Source organism: Mobula hypostoma, chromosome 14 (genome assembly GCF_963921235.1).
Source record: "Mobula hypostoma chromosome 14, sMobHyp1.1, whole genome shotgun sequence".
NCBI classification, from domain to species: Eukaryota; Metazoa; Chordata; class Chondrichthyes; order Myliobatiformes; family Myliobatidae; genus Mobula; species Mobula hypostoma.
Window position 1 is genome coordinate 48332372 of NC_086110.1, and position 15002 is coordinate 48347373.

General features: G+C 38.7%; 1 protein-coding gene across 2 annotated transcripts in view; it reads left to right on the forward strand.

The window, feature by feature from the left end:
• dhx38 (DEAH (Asp-Glu-Ala-His) box polypeptide 38) overlaps positions 1 to 15002 on the forward strand; it is a 97039-nt gene that overhangs the window by 34267 nt on the left and 47770 nt on the right. For both annotated transcript variants that reach the window (XM_063067107.1, XM_063067109.1), the window contains exons 12-16: positions 2855 to 2992; positions 8368 to 8554; positions 9882 to 10067; positions 10272 to 10412; positions 11824 to 11934. In XM_063067107.1, the coding sequence (XP_062923177.1) occupies positions 2855 to 2992; positions 8368 to 8554; positions 9882 to 10067; positions 10272 to 10412; positions 11824 to 11934 (763 nt within the window). The remainder of the gene's footprint in view (positions 1 to 2854; positions 2993 to 8367; positions 8555 to 9881; positions 10068 to 10271; positions 10413 to 11823; positions 11935 to 15002) is intronic.

A 15002-nucleotide genomic window follows, 5' to 3' on the forward strand; every position in this document is an offset into this window, starting at 1 on the left:
TCCATTTTTCCTTTTGGCCCCAATCTCTTGCCTTCTCCCAGTATCCCATCATGGCCAAACTAATCAAGAATCTCTCAACCTCTGCCTTAAATATACCCAATGACTTGGCCTCGGTAGTTGCCTGTGGCAACGAATTCCACAGATTCACCATTCTGGCTGAAGAAATACCTCCTCATCTCCATTCTAAAAGGGTGCCTCTCTATTCTGAGGCTGTGTATTCGGGTCTTAGACTCCCCCACCATAGGAAATATCCTCTGCACATCCGCTCTCGCAAAGCCTTTCAAATTCGGTAGGTGTCAATGAGGTCACCCTAATTCTTCTGAATTCCAGTGAGTAGAGGCTCAGAGCTATCAAATGCTCCTCATGTGACAAGCTTTTCAATCCCAGATTCATTTTCATGAACCTCCTTTGAACCCTGTCCAATGTCAGCACATCCTTTCTTTGATAAGGGGTTCAAAACTGCACACAATGCTCCCAAGTGAGGCCTCACCAGTGCTTTATGAAGACTCAACATTACATTCTTGCTTTTAAATTCTAGCCCTCTGGAAATGAATGCTCACATTGCATTTGCCTTCCTAACTACTGACTTAACTTGCAAATTAACCTTCAGGGAATCTTGCACAAGGACTCCAAGTCACTTTTCACCTTAGATTTTTGAATTTTCTCTCCATTTAGAAAAGAGTCTACACCAGGGGTCGGCAACCTTTTTGCCTCTGTAGGCCCGATCGTGTATTAACGAGCAGATGGTGGGTGGGCCAGATAAATGCCATAAAAAACTTGAAATATGGGAATTATCCATTTAAATACATCTAGTTATGTTTTTCCTCAAATTAATGAATAACGCATACTAGAAGATCATTTGTGCTTAAGGTTGCTTACCCTGGTCTACGCTTTTATTTCTTCTACCGAAGTGCATGACCATATACTTCCCAACGCCATTTTCCATCTGCCACCTTTTTGCCGATTCTCCCAATCTGCTTAAGTCCTTCTGTAGCCGCTACTTCCACCTACTCCTCCACCTATCTTCGTATCATCCAGAAAACTTGGCCACAAAGCTATCAATTCCGTCATCCAAGTCATTGACATGTAACGTAAAAAGAGGTGGTCCCAACACAGACTCCTGTGGAACACTACTAGTCACCGGCAGCCAACTAGAAAAGGCTCCCTTTAGTCTGACTCTTTGGTTCCTGTCAATCAGCCAATGCTCTGTCCATGCTGGTATATTTCCTGTAATACCATGGGCTCTTAACTTGCCCTTCTTAAGCAGCCTCATGTATGACACCTTGTCAAAGGCCTGAAAATCCAAGTACACAACATCAACTGATTCTCCTTTGTCTATCCTGCTTGTTATTTCTTCAAAGAATTCTATCAGATTTGTCAGGCAAGTTTTTCCCTTAAGGAAACCATGCTGACTACAGCCTATTTTATCATGTGCTTCTAAACACCCTGAAACCACATCCTTAACAATTGACTCCAACGTCTTCCCAATCACTGAGGTCAGACTAACTGGCCTATAATTTCCTTTTTTCTGCCTCTCTCCTTTCTTGAAGAGTGGAGTGACATTTGCAATTTTCCATTTCTCTGGAACCATGCCAGAATAACTTGATTCTTGAAATCCAGCTGAATGTTTGATCTTGTTCTCTGCTTTTAATGGAAGAGATTTCTTTAGTGAGAGCTTGGAAGTGATTGCTGTAAAGCTACTGAAAGTTTAGACTCCCAAAGCTGGATGATTTTGAGGTCTAGGTTGAAAACTGAAGGTTCACTTGGATAGAACTGCAGGTCATGGTACATCGAATCCAGAATTAAATCCTTCCTCCATTTGTTTAATTTTACTCTCTGCTTTCATGGAAGAGTGAGAGCTTGGAAGGGATTGCTGGAACAACTCAGTCATAATAGATTGTAAAAGCTAACAGAAGGAGACTGCAACTGTGAGAAAGTAGTGAAGAAAAGTTCAGAATAATACTGCTATGGTCAGTAAATTGCATAAAGGATTTGGAAATTATGAGCACATTATATTTGTGGATGGCAGATTTCTTGAAGGGAACAAATGCCAAGTGAAAGATGGTCAAGGAATATTCTTTTGTAAGTTGTTCACAAATTGTACATTTGGCCATGCAAATAACAAATGAAAATTAAAAGTTATTGCCTAGAGATTAAATAGTATAATTGTGATTCTGAATTTGCAGCAGACATCCTTTGGGAAATGCAGTGTGGTTGCTCACACACATCATGCTTTATGGCTTTTTAACTGCCAAGAGAAGAAACAACCTAATCTGCAACTGAAACTGGTCTCAGCAGTGAGATAACAGTACTTCAATATACTCTCCCTTATGTAGTCTACTTTCTCTGTGGTATCTTCATATATGCAAGTTAAATAAAATATTCGGAATATATCTTCTGAGCTCTGCAATTATAAATACATAATATATTTAAGTTGAATTTACTATCGTGTAAAAATGCAGTAGGTACAGGTACAATGAAAAACTTTCTTGCATGCACTAGCATCACAGGCATGTAGCTACAAACAACACACAGAATCTAAATTATACATGGATCATACAGGACAGTGAAAAGAGAGAAAGGAAAAAAAAAGACCACAAAAACAAGACCTTGTTGTGTAAAAGTAACGAGACTCCATGGTAGTGTTAGGGTGGTCCATTGTGCTGTATTGCTAAGGTGGGGATAGGATTGTGTAAGTCAGTTCAAGAACCTGGTGATTGTAGGAATGTGGCTGTTCCTTAACTTAGTGGTGTGGGACTGTATGTTGTCTCAAGATTCAAAAGTCATAGTTGTGCTATTGTCCTATTACTGTTGAATACACTAAATTGCCTTCTCTGATGTTGTTAATGTATAGAGTTGATCAAAAATTTGCCGACCATATGAAAGACAAGAATGTTGCAAACAGTGAATTTGCAAAGAAGAAATCGATTCTTGAGCAGAGACAGTATCTACCAATATTTGCTGTCAGGGAGCAGTTGCTAAATATAATACGGTAAGTAATAATTCTATGCTTTACTAACATTAGTAAAATGTAAAAGGCTTGAATGACAATGTGACCGTTCATTGTTTTTTCTGTTTCATGGCTTTCTTAGGTTCAGAATAAGAAGAGTCTGTTGTTTCATTTTGTAAGGCCTAATCACATCTCATATTTCTTGTTTGATTCCATATCACTTGATTTCCATGGTGCTGAAATATCTTGTTCTTTGACTAGGAAATTCTTAATCTGCAGCTTTCCAAGTCAGAGTTCCAAAAAATTACAACTGGCTAAAAACTTCACTTAATTTCTGTCCTACAAGGCTAGTACATGATTCTGAGGCTTTGCTCTCAGTCACTTTCCTGATCTGTTTCTGTATGTAGTGAGAAGGCTTTGGGAGTCAGCACTCCTGTAGAACATACAACCTTCGTTCTCCTTTTATAGCCACTGTATTTATTAAGTTAGTCTAGTGAGTTTCTAATCAGGAATGTCCCATTACTGGTGGGGTATTTGATAACTATAATTTAATGTTATAGGGAGGTAGAATTAGATCTAGAGGTAATGTTGTCTAGAAGGTTCTTCGGAAGTCAAGGATCAGGCACAAATCTTGCTGTTATAGCTGTTCATCATAGTACATGTCAGACAGAGGCAACCTGCAGTAGCAAACAAAGTAGAGAAGTAACAAAGGAACTGTAACTGGCTGTAACGGTAACTGCCTATAACAAATTGTAACTAACTGGTTTCAACAAAGCTTGAGCACATGGTTTCCTTTTATACTATAAGCCAATTTGGGACCTTTGAAGCAGGTACTGACTGAATTACACTTCAACTATGCAGACAAAAGCTATGGAAATTTATGAAACAAATAAATTAGAAAGCCAAGTTACTAAAAGTGTACAGGCATACAATCAAGGAAGCGTAAACAAAAGCTAAAATTACATAGTAGAACACAATAAAACGCCAGTCTTGACCCTAATCCAACAGATAGTAAGGTACTTCAATGGAAATGGCCCTTTCCTTTGTCTGACCAAGTTTTAGGATCTTTGCTGCTTAACGGTATAAGCCTGGATAATGTTTAGGCTTTGTTGCTTGCACGTAGGGACTGTTTCATGATTTGAAGAATTACAAATGAAAGTTAAATACAGTAATTATCAGAGTACGTTCTGACCTCACTTTTAGTTGGCAAAAACAGTCATTAATAAAACAGCTTTGGACACTGTGTTTAATTTGCTGCCCTGAGTAATATCTACATTGATGTGTTGAGACTAGGTGATTGAATTCTTGCAAGTATCATCTTCTTCCCTGATGCTTGGAAGTGTAGATTTTCTTATCCCTCGTAATTCCTATTTGCTTATTGTTTTTAACAGAGTTTTTGGTACCACAGTTGGTTACTCAGAATTTTGGCTATAGTCTCCAGGTGTTAGTGAGGAGGCTGTAAAGTTGACAATGCTGTGTTATATGATCTTATCGGAATTTGATACCAGGCTGTCTTTCTGGTTTTCTTTTTCTACAAAAGATGGATTTAAATTGTTTTGTGTTTATGCAGTTAAGGCTAGTGGTTCCAAGGCTATTTCATAGAGCATTAATGATATCACTGTGGGCCTGTCCATGTCAGTTAAGGACAGCAAGTTTCTTTTGCTGTGTGCTATTAATAAGACACTGGAATCCTTACAGCATTATTACTTTCTTACTAAATTCAGCACTCAAGGTGGCCATTTGGCCCAATGGGTACATGCAGAGTAAGTCCCTGTCATATTCTATCCTTCTCTCTTATCTGTTTGTGTGAAAGAAGTTTGTTTATGAAACCAAAGTCATTTGCAAAGCAAAACTAAAATGAAAATGTTAAAGCTCATATAGACCAGAAATTGTTTTTCAGATGAATGGGTTCTCTGATCCTGCTTCAGGTTTGACCTGTCATAAAAACGGAGGTGTCCAGCAACGGTCCATAGAGGCTGATAGGCAGCATTTGTTGCCCAATAAGGCCTGACACAGAACGTCTCTATAACTCTGGGTGTAAGGGTCTAAATATTGATCGAAATGTTTCCCTTGGAAATAGTAAAATATAAATAGTGACTGACATAAGCAAAAACATAATGGTGAAATGGAATTGAGGGTCTTGCGGGGGGAGGCAGGTGGAAGGAAATTAAGGCATTGCATTTACTGAGTACCATTAACACTCATTAGTGCATTCCAAAGCACCTTGCAGTCAATTGGATTACACAAGTAAGTAGTAATTTATTTGTCATATGCAAGATCAGTTGTGTTTTTCAATATTTACCACTGCATTCATCCCACTTCACATAAAGAAGTTAAAATTGCCCTTCCCCAAGTATTTCTGGTTGGCTGACAGTGACTAATGGTGTTCCACAGGGGTCAGTTTTGGGACCGCTTCTTTTCCTGTTATATGTCAATGATTTGGGTGACAGAATTGATGGATTTGTGGCCAAGTTTGAGGATTATACATAGATGGGTGGAGGGGCAGATAGTATGAAAGAAGCAGTCTGAAGAAGGACTTGGAAAGATTGAGAGAATGGGCAAAGAAGTGACAGATGGAATACAGTGTAAGGGAGTGTATGGTCATGCACTTTGGTAAAAGGCTTAGACTGTTTTCTGAATAGGTAGCAAAAACAGAAAGCAGAGATGCAAAGGGACTTGGGAGTCCTTGTGCATGATTCTCTAAAAGTTAACCTACAGGTTGTGTCGGTGTTAAGGAAGGCTAATACAATGTTAGCATTCATTTCAAGAAGATGAGAATATAAAAACAAGTATGTAAGACTGAAGCTTCATAAGGATGCACTTGGTGATTTGTGAGCAGTTTTGGGCCCCTTATCTAAGTAAAGATGTACTGGCATTCCACAAGAGATGCACAGGAATGAAAATATTAATGTATGTAACACTCTGTAAGGTTTCATTGCTGATATAACAGACCCCAATTAGTTAAGTTAGACAACCTCTCCTCCTCCACTCTCACCCTGAACCCCGGCGTGCCTCAAGGCTGTGTGCTGAGCCCTGTTTTGTACTCCCTTTTCACCTATGACTGCGTTCCTATACATGGTTCTAACTCCATAATCAAGTTCTCAGATGACACCACGGTGGTTGGTCTGATCAGAGGGGATGACGAGACGGTCTACAGGGACGAGGTCCAGCACCTGGCTGCGTGGTGTGCCGACAACAATCTGGCCCTTAACACCCAGAAGACCAAGGAGATCATTGTGGTCTTCAGGCATGCCAGGAGTCACACTCACGTCCCCATCTACATCAACGGAACTGTAGAGGAGCGTGTATCAATCTTCAAATTCTTGGTGTCCACATTTCTGAGGATATCACCTGGTCCCTGAACTCCTCCATCCTGATCAAAAAGGCGCAATAGCGCCTTTATTTCCTGCAGAGCATGATGAAAACTCTCCTCTGTCCCAGGATACTGATGGACTTTTACCGCTGTACCATTGAGAGCATACTCACCAACTGCATCTCAGTGTGGTATGGCAATTGTCCCATATCGGACCGCAAAGCACTCCAGCATGTGATGAAAACTGCCCAGCGGATTATCGGCACCTAATTGCCCACCATTGAGAACATCTACCATAAACGCTGCCTGGGCAGGGTGAAAAGCATTATCAAGGATGCATCTCACCCTAACCATGGACTTTTTACTCTCCTCCCATCCGGTAGATGCTACAGGAGCCTCCGCTCCCGCACCAGCAGGCACAGGAAGAGCTTCTTCCCTGAGGCTGTGACACTGCTGAACCTCTCATCACAGCACAAAGCAGTATTGCATCCGTATTGTACTGTCTCAGTACTTTTATATTTGTGTGCTGTAGCACTTTTTATTTGCAGTTATTTTGTAAATAACACTATTCTTTGCATTTCTGGTCAGATGCTAAATGGATTTCATTGGCTTTGTATCTGTACTCGGCACAATGACAATAAAGTTGAATCTAATCTAATATAATGTCCTCTATGTAGTGTTTCACTGCTAAGGTAATGGTTTCTCTGTAGCAGCAATGTTTGGGTTATCACTAGAGATAACGGGACCTTTGGCATGTATGTTAGCCAATGAGAGGCATGTTATTCTTTCTTGTGGGTCTGGGAGCAGGGGTTTCGTGGTTTTTTTGTTGGTGAGAGATGAAGAGAGAAGACGTGAGTGGAGTGAGTTGGTAGACCATTGGACAGAGTGGACTAGGAGCAGGGTCCGACGGTCGGTGACGCTTGGATGAGGTCAATGGGAAATGACTGGACAAAATCGTGGGTTCTAACGTGCACATTAGACTGTTTCATTAAAATGGGCCCTTTTTATTTTCTTTACCTATAGCCAGATTAAGATTTATAAAGTTCACTCACTTAATTGCATATGGTGTACTGTCTGGTACTTCGCGGTACGGACTTGTAACCGGGCAACACATCACACAGCATCTACACAAACGAGACTTCTCAGTTTGGCTGGGCCAGAGGCTGCCTTCCCCTAGATGAACACATGCTGGCCGAGCCTAAGGATTGCATGTATAGGGAGTATTTGATGGCCCTGAGCCCATGCTCGTTGGAGTTTAGAAAACCGAGTCGAATATTGAAAGGCCTAGATAGAGTGGATGTGGAGAAAATGTTTCCTATAATGTAGGAGCTTAGGACCAAAGAGCACAGCCTCAGAATACGAGAACACTCTTTAGAACAGAGATGAGGAAGGATTTTGTTAGCTAGAAGGTGGGGAATCTGTGTAATTCATTGCCACAGATGTCTGTGGAGGCCAAGTCATTGGATATATTTAAAGCAGAGGTTGATAGGTTTTTGATTAGTAAGAGTATCAAAGATTATGGGGAGAAGGCAGAAGAGTGGGTTTCAGAGGAATAATAAATCAGCCATGATGGAATGATGGAATAAACTCGATGGTCTGAATGGCCAAATTCTGCTCCTGAGTCTACGGTCTTATTTTGGAAGTCTAATAAATTATAAATTGGTACAAATGAACCGTGACAACTGAATGCATTATGTTTTGGGGAAATCTATCAGTTTGATAGCTGACAGTAAAATCTTGGACTTCCAACCAAAGGATCATTGTTGCTCTTGCAATAATTGAGACACAGATTTACCAAAGAGAGTAGTAACACTGTCTTTCTTTCTCACATTCTACCCGACCTACCCGACATTCTGACCTGGCCTAATGCTGGAGGTTTCTAGCATTTCTTGGGCTTAATTTAGGAGATCTGTTGTTCACACATAAAGTATACCTTCCATTCTCTGAAAGCAGAGGGATATTAATTTGTGAAGAAGTACTCAATGCACCTAGTGGTCAGACCGACTTTTATTGTGTGTTTAAGGACCTAACAGGAGAAACCTAACTGGTGAAGGTGTAAGCAATTGGGAGCATTATTTAAATATTTTCTCCTTCATTCCTACAGTGATAATAATGTGGTCATTGTTGTTGGAGAAACTGGTAGTGGAAAGACCACTCAGCTAACACAGTACCTTAGTGAAGATGGGTATTCAAACTACGGCATGATTGGATGTACTCAGCCCAGACGTGTGGCGGCTATGTCTGTGGCAAAACGTGTTAGTGAAGAAATGAATGTAAACCTTGGAGAAGAGGTAATGAAATAATTTTGGTCTGCATTTTGTGTGGTATAAAAATACCAATATGCACACTTGAGATACATGGCAATAACTTTTTAATGGTACTTATTATGAAAAAGTACATTCAATGTATTATATTCTCAATGAGAATTGAAAGCACCATCATTAAGTAAAGTTATTTAAAAAATTTTAAAGTTTATTTTGTGCTTGCAAGCTGTGCCTTACATTAAAGAAAGCTTATCTGTAATTCAAGGACATTTATATGCTTAGTTTACATTTACTTGAAGAATAGCATAGAATCAGATCTTCAGAAAAAGTCAGCTAATGAGAGTGAACTAGTTATGAACTAGTGCTTCATTCAGATACTTGAACATTTTTTAAACAATGATTTTATATTGTTGCTAGTATTGTAATAATAATATAAAATGAGAGAATTTGATGATGTTGACATCTAGCATTGAATAAATTGAAAATATTCAAATGATAAAGCACAATAATAAAATATGTCAAGTCACACCTGAAGCAGGATTTGTATGTCCAAAGGAACAACTTTGCGATGGAGAGGTGACATTTCCCAGTGATAACATTCTGTATTCCAAGAAGGATTATAACTTACTTGCAAATCTTCCATTCTTTGAAGAGAAATCTCTACAAATTGGACATTGATTTAGGCAGTCACCTTTTCAGTAAGCAGGTTTTCAAATTGAGATGACTATTGAGTTGATTATTTGAAGGGATAAAACAGGTAAATCTAATTGGGAAATTGTTAAATCTTTGTACAGGTTTCTTGGAGCAGGAGAACATTCATTTGGAGATATTTTTTAAAAGGGTAGCAACTTGGAAGTGCAACTTTAAGATTATTTTTAGACTTCTGCCAAAAATATGTTTTAACAAAATTTTTCTGTACTCTGCTTTATGATATTTCTCCCTCTACTGCTTCATCCAACTGTACTCCATCATCCATGTCTATATACTGAGATGCAGTAGCTCATTGAAGGATAGCAAAACTGAAGATGCTGGAATTCCAAAACAAAAAAAATGGTCAAACACCATACATAGACCTGAAATGTCAACAATTCCTTTCCTTCTGAAGATTGATTGTTCTTTTTACTTTTTAAATGTCTACTTTCCCATTCAAGTTTTTTCACCTTGTATCTAGGGTTGTTATTCCCGAGGAAGTGATCAGGGGTCAATTTAGATTAAATATCATTAACTAGGATATGAAATTGCTTCAGTCTAAAGAATAAAAAAGTTGATTAATTTTTGTAAATACACTTCCTTTAAAATCTTTAAATTATTCATTGTCATTTTTCAGAACTTCTGTATGTTGTTATTTTCTTAGGTGGGTTACGCTATTCGATTTGAAGATTGTACTTCTGAAAAAACTGTCATCAAATATATGACAGATGGTATTCTACTTCGAGAATCTCTGAGGGAAGCAGATTTGGATCATTATAGTGCTGTTATCATGGATGAAGCCCATGAGCGTTCTCTAAACACTGATGTACTGTTTGGTTTACTTCGAGAGGTGTGTATATGGTATTTCATATAAAGCAAAGCAATTTATTGCTATCAGTTTTGTACATTAAGTATCTCACTTTGATATTTTTCAATTTCTATTCCTTGTTTTATTAGTTATGTTAAGTTGAATGACTTTAAATACATTGATAGTAACGTAGAAATTTGTAAAATAATTGTTTCTCTTCAACTGTCCTTTTCTATCCTTTTCTAGGTTGTAGCACGACGTGCTGATCTAAAGCTAATTGTTACCTCGGCAACTATGGATGCAGGCAAATTTGCAGTATTTTTTGGGAATGTTCCTGTGTTTCATATCCCGGGCCGGACATTTCCGGTGGATATTTTCTTCAGTAAGGTATAATACCTGTTATAAATTTTGACTGGAGTTGGTAGTTTAGTTTATTAATTTCTATATGCTACATACAATGTCTTAAACTGCATAAACATAACATTGTAGATGTTGGCTCTCTCAAGCGGTGCTCATGTAGTGGTTTAGCCAGCATTTGTGGAAAGCAAAACTGTTCACTCTTTACATCTATGACCTTTCATCAAAAGTGGGAAGACTTAAAGAAAATGGGTTTTGTGGTTTGAAGTGGGTGGAGAGAATAAAACAAAATAGAAGTTCTGAGATCGAGTGGAAGGTGAGGGATAAAGTGACAAAAGGGCTGATCGTGCAAAGTTACTAACATTCTGGGGAAAGATTAAAGGCAGAATGTTTATCTGAAATTCTAAAGAAATTCGAAAAATCCTGAAGTGAAAATGTTAGAACTGCTAAATATCTGAAATTGTTGAACTCATTGTAGTGTTGGTTAGCCTGTGCCTTGTCCAGAAGATGAGGTTCTGTTCTTGAAGTTGTTCATTAGAGGAATGAAAGAGGGAGAGGACAGAAATTAGAGCGGAATGAGATGGAAGATTAAAATGACTAGTGATTGAAAGTTTTGAGTTAATTGTGAACTTAATTGAAGCCTTTTTGCAAAATGGCCGCTTAATCCTTGATTACCCCAAGTGGAAGTGACCACATTGTGAATAGGCAATAGAGTAAATACAAGGTGCAAGTTGATCACTCTTTCAGGCAGCTAGTGACCTGTGTCCAATGCAAACCCACAGATGCCTGGAGATTTGACGTCTTCCATTCTGCTTCCTGCAAGGACTCCATTCTCTTCTCCCAATTTCCCTGTATCTTTTGATCTGAAAGTACTAACTTTCATGCCATTATTTCTGATAATTCTTCTTTACTCCAAGGTACAGTCTCCTGCACCATTGTTGACAGCACACTGGACTGCTCCTGCTCTCAACCAAGAATGAGATTAAGAATTCCTTTGTTCTCACTTTGCACACCATTATCTTTCAAATTTAATAAATTGTTTTCTGCTGTTCATTTTTAAATTACTCCTTTTCATGAAGTACTCAATAGATTTGACTTGCTCAGTTTCACTATTGCATTTTAAAAATCTACAAAATAAGTCAATTACTTTCACAAATAAAATTAATAATTATTTTTGGAGTCTTGCATATCTTCTATGAACCCAGACTTTTCCCATGAAAAATGTAATGAATAATAAAATGGTTTTAAACGCATTTATAGTAATGATTATTTTTGATATTTTATGGTTGAGCTACTGACTTGACAAAGAACCAAACTTTTACAAAACTTTTGTTGCTATTGGTCTGAATAGATATAAAAGTTAAGTATAGGCTGTTTTTACCTGTAATTGTTCATGTGTTACATTAGTATATTTAGTGTTTAATTCTGTATCATTTTACAGACCCCCACAGAAGATTATGTGGAAGGAGGAGTTAAGCAGGCTCTTCAAATTCATCTGTCAAATATTCCAGGTGACATACTGATATTTATGCCAGGTCAAGAAGACATTGAGGTGAGGGAGCCATCAATAAGGTTCCAAAATAGTATAATTTCTTCTTTTTCAGTTCTTTCACCCCTTGACAATATTCATAATGTCATAAAATGGTGTCTTTTAATCACAATAAGTAACTCTCTGAATTAGTAGGACATCGACACTACAGAAAGTGATATTGTCCTACTATACCTATGGAAAGCAGCATTGACATTGGCATATGGGTGGATTGATTGCTGACCTTGTTATGCCCATGTTGCAGTCTGATGAGAAAATTGTCTATTTTTCCATTCAACGCCAAAACACAGTCACAATGAAAATCTGCGCTTTTTTTTGTTCAAAATGGCTATATGCTGTGATTTATTTTTCAAATTTGCTTTGGTAACGTTGGTCCTGAAATTTCACTTAAATCTTTGTGCAAATCTGTTGACCAAATCATGGCATAATTCCAAACTGGAGAAAAAAGCATGGCATGTTTATTAGATCACTGTTGCACATCTTGACCTAGGACATGAGTGTGGATGAAACAGTTGCAAAATTGTGTACTTACTGCAGATACAGATCTGGAAAAAGTTCAGATTTGGCAATATATTTTGAGAGAAAAAAGAGTCAATGTACGAGGTTGATGATGTTTTATCAGACTTTGTCAAAACACTTTTTTCAATGTGTTAGCTAACTGTGTACACAGTAATGTGTTTATCTGGGTCCCCCAGATTTTTTATAATTCCCAAAACATTATTGGTTCATGCATTGATGTAAGTTGGGCATCTATCTTTGGAAAGGCAATAAAAAATTCATATTCTTCTTCTGCAACGCACACAATTCATCTTCCTCTTTGATGAAGGACAAAGAGGTTGCAGTTCTTTTTACTGACTATATTTCAAGTGTAACCATTGACTAAATTGAAGTTGGACAACCAGTGTGAGGCATCCTGTTGCAGTTGTACAAGATGTTGGTTAGATCACACTTGGAATATTGTTTGGAGTTCTGGTCACTCACAGTGTAGAAAAGATGCGATAGAATGTGAACAAGTGCTGAAGAGATTCACCAGGATGTCAGTGTTGATAGGCTTCTTAACTGGCCAATGAAGAACAATGTTTTGTGCTCTATGACTTAATTCTAACCTCACCAATTTAATGCAAGTTGCAATGATAGCTTGCACCTTAAATGTGATGTCATAGATTCTTCATTTATCAGTGAAGAGAGCTAATTAGTGCAGGATCAACTCAGTAAGGAATTCCCAGAAGCCTGCATTAGGAGCTAGATATGTGAAAACTGAAGCTTCCTTTGCTACCTTATCTGTGTGTCATCTGGTGCTAATGTTGACTTTTAATTAGAACGTTGTGAAATTAAGATGCACTTGAAAGTTTAACGTCGAGCAGAAAAAAATCTAGTCTGATATTTCAGTGCAGGATTTTCAGAAGGCATATTAAACTGGCATCCTTTCTGTGCCCTCAGGACAGAAAGAATCCATTCTGAAGAACAAGTGAGTTATCTGCAGGGTCTTCCTTAATATTTATCCTTTAGTCAAAATGGCTTGAAAAATAAGCACGTTATCTGATAATTATCACATCCTATGAGTCGGCAAATCAATTCTCACATGATTCCAGTAGCTGCAGTTCAAAGGGTTTAATCAGCTGTAAATTGATTTGGGTCTTACTGAGGTTGTGAAACCACTACATAAATGCAGGTCTTCCTTGTAGTCTCTTTGAGGAGTGCCTACCCTGAAGAACCATAGAACATTACAGCACAGAAACAGGCCTCTTGGCCCTTTTTAGCTGTGCCGAACCATTTTTCTGCCTAGTCCCACTGACCTGCACCTGGACCATATCCCTCCATACACCTCTCATCCATGTACCTGTCCAAGTTTTTCTTAAATGTTAAAAGTGAGCCCGCATTTACCACTTCATCTGGCAACTCATTCCACACTCCCACCACTCTCTGTGTGAAGAAACCCCTCCAATGTTCCCTTTAAACTTTTCTCCCTTCACCCTTAACCGATGTCCTCTGGTGTTTTCTCCCCACCATAACATTCCAACTCTGATACTCAGTACTTTGATTTATAAAGGCCAATGTACCAAAAGCTCTGTTTACGACCCTATATACCTGTGACGCCACTTTTAGGGAATTTTGTATCTGTAATCCCAGATCTCTCTGTTCTACCGCACTCCTTAGTGCCCTACCATTTACCATGTATGTTCTACCTTGGTTTGTCCTTCCAAAGTGCAGTCCCTCACACCTGTCTGTATTGAACTCCATCGGCCATTTTTCGGCCCATTTTTCCAGCTGGTCCAAAGCCTTCTGCAAGCTTTGAAAACCTTTCTCACTGTCCACTATACCTCCAATCTTTGTATCATCAGCAAATTTGCTGATCCAATTTACCACATTATCATCCAGATCATTGATATAGATGACAAATAACAATGGACCCAGCACTGATCCCTGTGGTACACCACTAGTCACAGGCCTCCACTCAGAGAAGCAATCCTCTACTACCACTCTCTGGCTTCTTCCACTGAGCCAATGTCTAATCCAATTTACTACCTCTCTATGTATACCTAGCGACTGAATCTTCTAACTAACCTCCCATGCGGGACCTTGTCAAAGGCCTTACTGAAGTCCATGTAGACAACATCCACTGCCTTCCCTTCATCTACTTCCCTGGTAACCTCCTCGAAAAACTCTTAATAGATTGGTTAAACATGACCTACCACGCACAAAGCCATGTCGACTCTCCCTAATAAGTCCCCGTCTATCCAAATACTTGTAGATCCTATCTCTCAGTACTCCTTCCAATAATTTACTACCGACGTCAAACTTACTGGCCTATAATTTCCCGGATTACTTTTAGAGCCTTTTTTAAGTAATGGAACAACATGAGCTATCCTCCAATCCTCCGGCACCTCACCCATAGATGTCGACATTTTAAATATATCTGCCAGGGCCCCTGCAATTTCAAGACTAGTCTCCTTCAGGGTCCGAGGGAATACCCTGTCAGGTCCTGGGGATTTACCTACTCTGATTTGCCTCAAAATAACAAGCACCTCCTCCTCATCAATCTGTATAGGTTCCATGACCTCACTACTTGT